Source organism: Glandiceps talaboti, chromosome 12, assembly GCF_964340395.1.
Source record: "Glandiceps talaboti chromosome 12, keGlaTala1.1, whole genome shotgun sequence".
Lineage (NCBI taxonomy): Eukaryota > Metazoa > Hemichordata > Enteropneusta > Spengelidae > Glandiceps > Glandiceps talaboti.
Window position 1 is genome coordinate 13930691 of NC_135560.1, and position 11741 is coordinate 13942431.

An 11741-nucleotide genomic window follows, 5' to 3' on the forward strand; every position below is an offset into this window, starting at 1 on the left:
CAAGTGTTAGCCTCATGTAACCGATGAGGGCGCACTGTATGAGGTGATAGGCCTCCGGTACACCATAGACCCTCCACCTGGAGGGTCTATGGATACACATGAAAAGGGTGTGTTCACAGTGCAGCTTGATATAGAGCTTGATTATTTACTAGTATTCGTTTTGTCAGTTTTCAAATGGTACAGTTTAATATTTGATAAAAGTGTGCCTGTCTGCATGCCTTGCCCTGTGTTTTTGTCTTACTAAATCCAGGGCTGCTCTTGACCAAGCTATAATAATAAATTACAATTTATGGCATAGAATAACATCACTTTTGTAAGGCCTAAAAAAGTGTGGTTCCGATTACGCTCAATTTTAGAATAGGTGGGGTACGTTTTTTTCTTCCATAAGGAGGAGATATATTTATGGGTGGAAGTCTGTGTGTGTGTCTGTGTGTCTGTCTGTCTATCTGTCTGTCTGTGTCATCGTTTTCTCCATAGCGGCTTGCTCAATTCAAACGAAATTTTGAAGACGTATTCCGTAGGGTAATGGCAAGACTTGATTAGGTTTTGGTAAAAATCTCGTGAATATCAATGAGCAATTTACGTAATTAATGATTTTCGGTAATTAGGCTATATCTCAAGAATGCACGCTTCAAATTCATTATATCTTGGTACACACATTTGCAATACCAAAGCACACCTGTCCTGAAAATATTATTAATGTAGCTTTTAGTTTTAATAAGATATTGTCATATTTTCTGTACATTGTACGCAAGATCATCATGGACATTAAAGGATGCCCTCGATGGTCGTTGTTGTGCAAGTGAAGATATCGAACGAGGTTTTAGCACAGCGTCTGCACTCAAACACTGAGTCCGTCATATTTCGAGCATTTGGTAAGCACTCATACATATTATTTATAGTGTAACTTACAACTACATGTAAGATGAACGACTTCAACGTTTGAGCATTACAAATCAAATCAATCGCCATTTTCGTCCACAGTGCAAGGTCACACACATACGTACAACGGTACATGTACGTACAGCATTGTGATGGATGCCATTTTCTTTAATCGATCGAGAACGAATAGATTACTTTCCATTGTAATATTACAACACGAAGCGTTGTCATTATGCCAAAAATATAGGTCGTGTTCTAATTGTGCCAAAAATATAGGTTATGAATGTATGTATTTATGTATGTATTTATGTATGTATGTATGTATGTATGTATGTATGTATGTATGTATGTATGTATGTATGTATGTATGTATGTATGTATGTATGTATGTATGTATGTAAAAAGGAAAACATAGTTTCTCATCAGGAAATGTTGTCTAAAGTGGTGCGATGATGCGATTATTTTTTTTTACATTCTCAACAAATTTTAATCAATCTACTTATCATTTTAGTTACTGTTCTTTATATTTAGTACTTTACAGCAAGTGTGTATGTTGGGCATGTCATGGGCTAGTTCATAATTAGTTCTGCAGTTGTCTTCATTGAAGTGGCAATTAATGTAGGGAGAGTTACTCTTGTGTTTTCCCTTTCGTCTGCAGACTGAATTGGCTTATGGAACTGAAGAAAAAAATAATGAGGAAAGAGGGTACTTACGTGATGGGAGCTGACCAGAAACATTTTTTTGGCCTTTAAATCTCTTTCTACAATGTGTGCTATGCTACAACGTTCTATAAAGCTTCACGTTACATGTTGTGGTTGGCCAGGAGATCACTAATAGCAATGGGCAAATAGCAATCAATGAGAAAAATAACTTATTGCATATGTTCTGTTGTATTCCAACAATAAATTGTCTGTAGGAACGACAATCTCAAAACTTTGTCCTTACAGAAGCCATTCAGTTTAGATCTGTTTCCATGTGTGAGCGTCTAGTTCAGGTAATAATGTTCTCTGTTGTTTTCATATGGTCCCCGAGTTATTTCCATCAGATGTACAGCCATTACAGGGAAGAACAGTTTTATATTGTCTTTTTAAGTTGATGTCAGTTTCCACACACCCACCATTTTCCACAAGATTTCACAATTTCACTATTTTATTCTTGAATACATAAAAAAAATTCAGGGTAACTGGAACCAAACAATTTTTTTATACCTAACTGCAATGTCAACCGCACGTAATATGCTACTTCCATTGATGGCATGGCAACAAGGAAATATGATTCTTTCTTTACCGAATATCCAGGAATTAAATTGATTCACATATGTGTATTTGTTCTGTTACCTACATGTGGTATGAACTATGAACTCTTGGCACACTTGGAAGTTAACATAGTTGGTATGTATTGCAGGTTTTCATTTCCATGACACTTCTAAAGCTAAAGATGGACGACACATATAATTCTCACGTCAAATGAAATTAATAGTGTGATCTTCAGCACACATCCTGGATATGTTTGAAATCACAAGCAAAGCTGTGGCCACTCTACTCAATGGTCAAAACTTCCTCTTTGTGGTTTTTACGATTGCAAGATTTCTTGCTGTGCAGGCTCCTATAACTTGTGACAGATAACTCGTGTTTAGCAAGTGATACAGGAATGCCAACAACAACAACAAACTATTTGATCTACCTCGAAGTTTGAATAGCTATCAGTTGTCCATATAACAATACACAAAATGCTAAAGCTCTTGTCCATTCAGCCCCACCTCCACCCATCTCCCCTATCCCAACACAGACCTGTTATCCTTGCTACAGGGGGTCAACCACTCTCAATCAACATATTGACATCACAACATGCACTTGAACTGTACAAGTCAAAAGTCCAGTCTGTTTACACCAAATAATAATGCTTTATTGTTACCAGATACAGGTATATAGTACAGTAGTGTTCTCAACAAAAATACACATTTTGCACGGGAGTGACTCTTTGAGAAATACACATTTTGCAGTTACATTGTGATTCTTAAGAGGATTATCCGAATAATATCATGACAGCAAAGTTCAAATTATGAGGCATTTTTTGGAGTCTTTTACTATAAATAGATTGCCAACAATGTGGATAGCGTAACAGCAGCATTATCTACACACAACATGGATGTTCCATAAAATAACACAAGACCAAAGGTGGCCATATTTTGTCTATCGCCACGCCACTGAACTTAAGTCGAAAGTTGCCAGATTGAAAGAAAGGATGTAACTTTTAGACTATCCACTCAATTTGATTTTATACTGAACTTGGATGTGACTGGACACTAAACAAACCTACTGGAACAACAGCATGCATTTGGAGAAAGAATATAATTTTTTCTGTGAAACACCGAAGGGTACAAACAAACACAATCATTGAGCAAATTTACACTGCACATGGAAGTGTACACCACGATTATGTACTAAATAGAAGTCTACAGTCTCTGTGGTCATTCATTTGGTGAGAAATGCAAAATCAGCAGTTCAAACTTCTGTTTTCAAATATACAAAATGATTGTGAACCCTTTGGTTTTGTTCAGTGTCAACCTCTTACAGTTTCTGAGCACATTTCCAATCAATTCCTCTAAGTCTAGTACAGTAATATTCATTTTTTTTGTCACCTTGGAATCTTCAACTTTGATGATTTATTCTTGAGAGTGTTGGAAGAGTTGTTTTAGCTGCTCATCTGTTGTCTTCTCACTCTGCTGTACTAGATCCTTACTACCAGCAGTGACTCCCCAGCAGTCTGGTTGGGACATACCGGCAGAATATGGCCTACCAGTACCAGGTTTCAAATTCTCCCAGTGACTGCGACGTGCTCTGAATATCAAAACAGAATGCAAACGTTACCAAATCACTCTTGTTTGTGCATGTAGTTGGAGAGACTGAGACTACAAGATATAATATGTTTGACAATGTGTCTTTCAGCCAGCTGGTTGACAGGGTATAGCACAACAGACTACTCGAGACCATCATCCCACAAGACACTTCTTAGAACAAGCAGGCAAGATTATTTACTACACAACACTACTTTGAATAACCATGAAAATTTCACACCTAAACTTCATTAGACAGTAAAATGTAGTTGTGAGAGAGCTCTGGTAGTCTTAGATTGACAGATAGGGAGTGTTGCTCCACCCTCAATGGTCACTGACTGATGCATGAGGGCGCCCCAACATGCTGTCCCTTACGTTACAGTCTATACTCATTAGTCTCTGCTACCTGAGTAAACTATAAGAGCTTCATCCACACCAGTTACTGTATTTAACCATCTACAATTACAATAGACACTTACAATTTCTACATACTATTAGCTACTAAGCAAGCTGATCAAAATGGATGGCATATTTCACATAGACACTGCAGTTACATACACCCACTTATTTACCCAAGTCTGTTGATTGAATCCCACACAATAATTTTGATCAATCATTTTTATTTCCTCGTAAAAAAAAATTCATGTAAATGTTCAAAATTATCAGATATGGGCAATGAACGCCAGGATAAAATTATCAATAAAGTAAGAGGACAAAATGAAGTATTTTATTTGAAATATCAAAATGTGCGAGAAAATTTACCACGCCAACATTCCATTTCACAAGTGTTCTTACCTTGCTCTAACCCATGGTTTGGTATGCAGTCTAAGACCACCACCCCATGGAGTATGCTTCTCAGAACCTTCGGGCAGGAAACCTCTTTCTGGGGCCAGTTCTTCAGCGACGGCTCTAATGTGATAAGGTTCAAATCCACAACATCCACCAATGAAACGGATGCCCATTTCGTAAGCCTCGCGGGCGTACCTCTGAATTTCCCAACGGGTGCAGAGACGTGGTTCCAAAGCTGTAGAAAGATCATTTTCAAAAATGAAAAATATAACACTAAAAGAAACTTTGTCAACAACGTTAAGATGCAAACTTTCATAAGAGATATTACAGTGATAAAAACTACACAAGTCATATAATGTGACCTTTGACCTTTGGAGTGGCCTCCATGCCACTGTAAGGCCAAAAAGAAGAAGAAATGGTTCTGGTCAGCGCGCGCATCACTTCAACACCAGCGCTTCACTCCTTTTTTTCCGATCTGGCGGCATGCTAGCATTTTGAGCTTGTTCAAAAATTGAAAATGGCCACTGGTGGCGGGCCTCATACCCCTTTTATCACCTTTAATGTAACTGGTGAGGTTAAGAAAGAGTCGAGACCAGTACCAGTGCAGAATGCTTTTCAACTGTTGGTGGGTGGTGCTAGAAAAAAAAAACATGGCCAAAACAACGACAGCTTGACCGACCAAACGCACGTTTTAAGTTGCACAATGATATGATACGATGGTTGCAGGGACAGAACATCGGATGGGATTGTAACATTATCAGTAAAGTCTATGTTCGACATGATCCACATCTCCAGTTGAGATTCCATATTTCTCATCTTCTGTGTTTCCAGCAATCTGAAATTATTGTGGCTGTGGTCATGATTTGCTGACAGGAGAGAGCAGCTGATATCTACCCAACCTGCAGGGGTTGCTATGCAACCAAACTAAAACGACTCAGAAGAAAGAGAAAATTCTTCAGGGCCCAGGCCCATAATCACTGACTACTGAATACTGAATACTGTGTGATATATATATATATTAACATTGAAAGGGGGGGGGAATCGCGTCGTCGCACCGTTTTTGGAAAAATGACATGACCAGAACCATTTCTTTTCTTCTTTTTATTTCTTTTTTTTTTCGGGGGGGGGGGGGGGCTAACCAGTCCTTCATAAGATCCATTCTCCTAAATCACAGTTGACGTAAGGTTGGTGTGGTGTTTACTCATGGGCCATAGACTGTAAAATACCGGGAGATATACCAAAACGTAGTCTCATATCAACTGAGAATTTTGGGAGATCAATAGACTCCTATTTAGTTTTCAAAGTTTATCTCAACTGACAGAATGGGAACTCAGTAAGATCAATGAAACCCTAGTCTCTTATTTATTTATCTATCTAGTACATGTACAGATAACAGAAAGGTACAGAATTGTGGGGGGGGGGAAATATCAACAAAATTAAACTGAATTACAAATGTCTAGCCACTACTAGCAAAACACATACTAAAATAGAAAACAAACAAGTACCAGTTCATTTCAGAAAGAGAAAACAAACGAGTACCAGTTCATTTCAGAATACAGTTGTATGCATTCTGAACAAATAAATCTTGTGTGGACACATTGAGTTGCTGTATTTATTCATTTGTGACATACTGGCTTGGAGCTATGGAAATATTTTTATCAGTTATAATTTCATTGAACTTTATTTCCTACTGGAAGGGTATTAAAATTCTATTATTTTCACGTTCTTTCAAAAGCTCTCCTGTTCCTATATATTTGTGACAAGCTATAAATATCAACACATAAAATGGGGACCCATGTTTAGTGTACATATGGTGTACAGACAAATTACAAAATTCAACTCACCAAATGGGAACTCGGGTAGATCGATGAAACCCTGTTTATTGACATCAGGAGCATGGTATGCCAATGGCTGGATCATCAGGTGAGATCGGAGGCCGGCAGCTTCCAAAGCCTCTTTCATTTTACGGACAGCGTCTAAGCTTACAGTTGGGTCAAAATGGCAATTGACACCAACAATATCAGCTCCTGAAATGCAGATCAAATGATATAGAATTGTCATGGATGCCTACAAACAGCTGCCCAATATGTGTCGCCTTGGCTTTTGCACAAGCAGAACTCTAAAAGGTCTCAATTGGATTGATTCATCTGTGGGATATTATACAGCTATTCGGAATCGTAATAATTTATTTGAAAAACATGTCAATACTGACACTTCTTTCAACAGGCAGATACATCCTAAACACAAGTATAGACACATCCCCAGACACAGCCTAAGCACACACCCATACACATGCACACCGACTCATGGAACAATTCAACCACTCAGTTTTACGAGCCATCCTTGTAAAATACGTTTGATTATATCAATTTCTTACCAGCTTTGACCATTCTGACGGCACATTCACCAGTTGAGACACCATGCAAATCTCCATCAGGTCCAATACATAGTGAACAAGCCACTGGTTTGCCTATCTCCTTACATACTTCGATAGCCCATTCAGCTTCTTCTACATGCTCAAAATACTACAACGAACGATATTTTAAAAGATGGTTATGCTATAAATTGTATCTGTTTTCCAGAATTTAACAGAAATGGTCGGCCTCAAAATAAAAAAATATCTCAACAAAAGACAGACAAGGTGAGATTCTTACCTCAGCGATCATGAAATCGACATCATTATCCTTGAATACTTTCATTTGTTTGCGGAATTCTCCCTGTGTATGCTCTTTTCCCTTGCCACTCAGGTAGGTAGGGGTCTGTGACACTCCTCCAGCCACTAGAGCAGTTCCCTCTGATGCAACTCCTCTGGCTATTACGCATGCCTCGTTGTTCACATTGGCACCCTACAGAAAAATAAAAATATTACTCTATGTCTGTTCTCCTTCAACTTCTGTTTTATCTTTAAATTTAAAAAAAAATGAAATATTAACGCTATCAAAGGCAACTGATATATTTGGTGTGCAAATCACACGCTTAAACTGACTGGCTTGAAAAAAAAACACTCAAACCGATTGGTCACAATGGGGAGTGATAACGTACATCAGCCTAGTAATTAACTATTCAAATGAAGTCAATATGTAAATGTTGAGTTGAGCATAAGAGCTGACATAATTTACATACAGCAAATATAATACAGATATAATAAATATATAGACAGTACTGTAACTCCACTGGCAGTTTTTACAAAAATATACATCTATATATAAACATGTAGGGCTTGGAATTAGCAATAGCACATAGACTACACAACATCATATCTAGACTACCAAATTTATAAGGAGGCAGTCGTGCAGTTAGACCAATGAAAACCAATAGCAATTTTCCAGAAGCTGTAACAATTCACACGGCTAAATCTGGCTACCAAGCGTAGAAGTTTAATTCAAGCCCTGACGCAATATGATATAACGAAACATGTACAAAACATCTGATTTTAAGTTTGTGTTCTCTCTGCGGCTGGCTGTATTAACTTACGGTCATTTTTTTGGGGTCGAGGTTACCCCTGTTAACAAGCTTGTCATCACTGGCATAGAAGGTGAAGGTCTGCATCACATCGGCGCCTGCGCGTAAAAACTCACGATGCAGTTGACGAACTGTAAGACAAGACAAAACGCATCTATTAGTCCATTACATCTCTACATCTACTCTAAGCCCAGTGATAAAGTAAACAATTGAACTGGTGAAAACAAACTTGTCTAAAAAAGTGGCCTTCACTGAGGCTCAAATTTTGTATTGCATGCTAATGTCAGTGCATTGTCACTCACAAATTGTTTTGTTTGAGAGTGTGAAGGGAGAGGTGCTTGACCTGCTACAACCACTTGTTTTACCAGTTTTATTGTTATCAACTTTAAGAGACCAATAGCAAAGCTTTCAGGAAAAGGAAAACTTTGCAAAACCTGTTAATATGTAAAGTTAATGTATTCTAAGTGCACTGTTGAAAATAAATTGTATACTGGGTCGATCGATGAAAGCATCCTTAATAGAATAGTTGAACAATACCACTAAAACTTTTTTTTTGTCATCAATTAGGTCCAATCATTTCATTGAAGTCTTCTCATTTGTCTATTTTTTCAAAATGTCAGTATGTGCAAAACCAATTCATGCTATTTTTCTTACTCTCATGCTCATTTTCAATATACTCAACCATATCTTTTATAAACCCATCCCTAATCCTTGTATACCATGTCAATGGGAGCATAGACGCCATTGTCTTATATTAACAAAGGAACCCCCCCCCCCTCCCCAGGTGAATAGCAATGCGGCTATGTGTTTCTCTCATCCCTAACACAGGCACAGTTGATTCTCGGACATTGAGTGGATGACAGCCCTTATCTCTTATCTACTCTACCAAATCGTACTACAACAAACTCCTTTTGTCTTATGTAATCATGTGCCCAGCTATCTAAACCACAATCTGTCTGATACACCACAGCCCTGATAAGAAACAACGTTGTTCTTTTTTTCAAAGTTCAGATTATTCATGAGTAAAAGGATTACTAATTATCTTCAACCTGTCAAGCTGAAGGTCACATCATAATTTAATGCGTGTCATTCTCAATACTTGATATGCAGAAATGGTTGAATCTGCAAATACTCCTGTCTATTTCCACAAATAAACAAACTTAAAATTGCTCAAAAGAACACACATTCTTACCTGCTTCTGGACTCTCCACAGTTGCTTCAGGTGTCCAAGGGCCAGCTTTCACATAACCTCTCTTTTCTAAGGCAAACACAAACCCACCATCTCCGATTACAACCTCACCATTATCCAAGCGTTCAAGGATTCCTTTGGGCTAAATGCAATTTAGAACAAGAGATGTTTGTACCCATTTTTGAATTATTCATGAAAAAAAAGAACTTTCAATAAAAAATATTGCCAAACCTTTTTTACACCATTCATTGTGTAGGTCCTGCTCTGCTCAGAAACTGTAGAAGAAATGGACTAGGTTCAGATAACCCTGGTCTTTTATACTGGTGTGCAAGGGGGTGCTACACTAAGCTTGTCAATATTTCCCAGGAGAGTCAACTATCTCTGTCACTGATTAACATATCTCACCAATCTCTACTACAAAATAACATACTATTGTATACTATTGCGGCGATGTACTGCAGTGATCATCCTAAAGGATGGACATACCCGCTATTAATCTTGTGACTTTCAAATTCGCATCGTAAACTGTGACCCCGCTAAAAGTGTCAAATTGGGTATGAGGCAGAAACATTGGACTTCCAGAAAAAACTTATGTTTATACAATTTTGAGCTCGTGGGTGAAAATACATGCACACATCAAAATCTGTTGTCTGAATTACTTTCCTGTACCAGCCTGTTACTCAAGCAAATAAAATCGAATGGCATGGTCACACTGTGGCTGCTTTTATACTTCATCATCAAAATTTCGCTTTTACTTTGGGGATGTTGGCCCGGCAGATGATGCAGCTACACCGTTATCCAATCGCCCTCATCGGGTAGACTATAGTATAGTTTACCTAGTGCGAGTGTTAGCCTCATGTAACCGATGAGGGCGCACTGTATGAGGTGATAGGACTCCGGTACACCATAGACCCTCCACCTGGAGGGTCTATGGGTACACATGAAAAGGGTGTGTTCACAGTGCAGCTTGATATTTTACTAGTATTCGTTTTGTCAGTTTTCAAACAGTACAGTTTAATATTTGATAAAAGTGTGCCTGCCTGCATGTATTCCCTTGTGTTTTTGTCTTACTAAATACAGGGCTGCTCTTGACCAAGCTATAATAATAAATTACAATTTATGGCATAGAATAACATCACTTTTGTAAGGCCTAAAAAGTGTGGTTCCGATTACACTCAATTTTAGAATAGGTGGGGTACGTTTTTTTTCCATGTGTGAGCGTCTAGTTCAGGTAATAATGTTCTCTGTTGTTTTCATATGGTCCCTGAGTTATTCCCATCAGATGTACAGCCATTACAGGGAAGAACAGTTTTATATTGTCTTTTTAAGTTGATGTCAGTTTCCACACACCCACCATTTTTCACAAGATTTCACAATTTCACTATTTTTTTCTTGAATACATAAAAAAAATTCAGGGTAACTGGAACCAAACAATTTTCTTAGGCCTAACTACAATGTCAACCTCACGTAATGCTACTTCCATTGATGGCATGGCAACAAGGAAATTGGATTCTTTCTTTACAGTGACACACAGAGGCACAAGAGGTGGTACTAAGAAAGTTCGACCCATCCAAACGTTTACAACAACAAATAGTACTAGTATCACAAACATCAATTATAAACCACGTGCAAACTTTAACAACTTCATTCAAATATTAACCTGTAACTCCATCGACAAATGTGGTGTGATCAAACGACAGTGCCAACTCATGCTAACTACATGGAATGTCAGATCCGTCCGCAACAAAACAACTGAAGTAGAAGACTACACTAGGGAGAAGGATATTGACATCCTTGCTCTGACTGAGACTTGGTTGAGTGAAAGAGGCGATGAACATATAATTAATGAACTCACCCCTGATGGTTACACTTTTAAACATACTCCACGTACTTCTTCTACTGGTGGTGGAATTGGCTTGTTATTCAAATCACCACTCAAACTCAAAGCATGGAATCCAATAAAATCTGCTAAAGCCTTTGAAGCAACAGAAGCTACACTTTGTCATATCAGGGCATCACATTGAAAATCATCATTGTATATCGTCCACCTCCTACAGCCAAGAATAAACTCACAAATACACAGTTTTTGCAAGAATTTAGTTCATTGTTAGAAAGGCTCGTGATCACGACAAAGCACCTCTACCTTGTTGGAGATTTTAACATTCACGTGGATGATTTGCAAGACCCTATCACCAAGAAATTGAAGTATTTATTCGATACCTTCAGTCTTCTACAATGGGTATCGGAACCAACTCATGTGAAAGGCCACATTTTAGACCTCATCATCTCTAACCAATCAAACTGCATTTCATCAATTTCTGTTGACTCTCAAATAATATCAGATCATAATCCCGTTCATGCTAAGATTATGTTTGAGAAACCACCACTGTTAGGCCGCAAGATAGTTTACCGGAAAATATCCTCAATCTCAACTGATGATTTCATGAAGGACACTGGATCCGTAACAGATTTCAGACAACCACCATCCGACTTAGACTCTGCCGTATTAGCGTATAATACTCATCTCTCAGAGATTCTGGATAAACATACAATTACAATAAGGCCTAATACTAAATGGTATAC

The 11741-nt window shown here is 38.1% G+C and overlaps 1 protein-coding gene across 1 annotated transcript; it reads right to left on the reverse strand.

The window, feature by feature from the left end:
- Nucleotides 1-3473: 3473 nt before the first annotated feature.
- On the reverse strand, nt 3474-9407 carry LOC144442970 (betaine--homocysteine S-methyltransferase 1-like). The gene is made up of 8 exons (XM_078132343.1): nt 9390-9407; nt 9162-9300; nt 7982-8100; nt 7162-7353; nt 6885-7032; nt 6352-6534; nt 4514-4742; nt 3474-3722 (listed from the first exon to the last, which is right to left on the reverse strand). Exons 1-8 carry the CDS (start codon nt 9405-9407, stop codon nt 3548-3550), a joined length of 1203 nt encoding a protein of 400 aa, XP_077988469.1. The 3' UTR covers nt 3474-3547.
- Between the last annotated feature and the right edge of the window lie 2334 nt (nt 9408-11741).

Excerpts from the sequence above, each read along its gene's own strand:
- LOC144442970 (XM_078132343.1), bottom strand. Across the intron at positions 8,101-9,161 it reads TGTGGAGAGTCCAGAAGCAG|TTCGTCAACTGCATCGTGAG; the intron begins GTAAGAATGTGT and ends CTTGTCTTACAG. Across the intron at positions 4,743-6,351 it reads TCTACCCGAGTTCCCATTTG|CTTTGGAACCACGTCTCTGC; the intron begins GTGAGTTGAATT and ends ATCTTTCTACAG.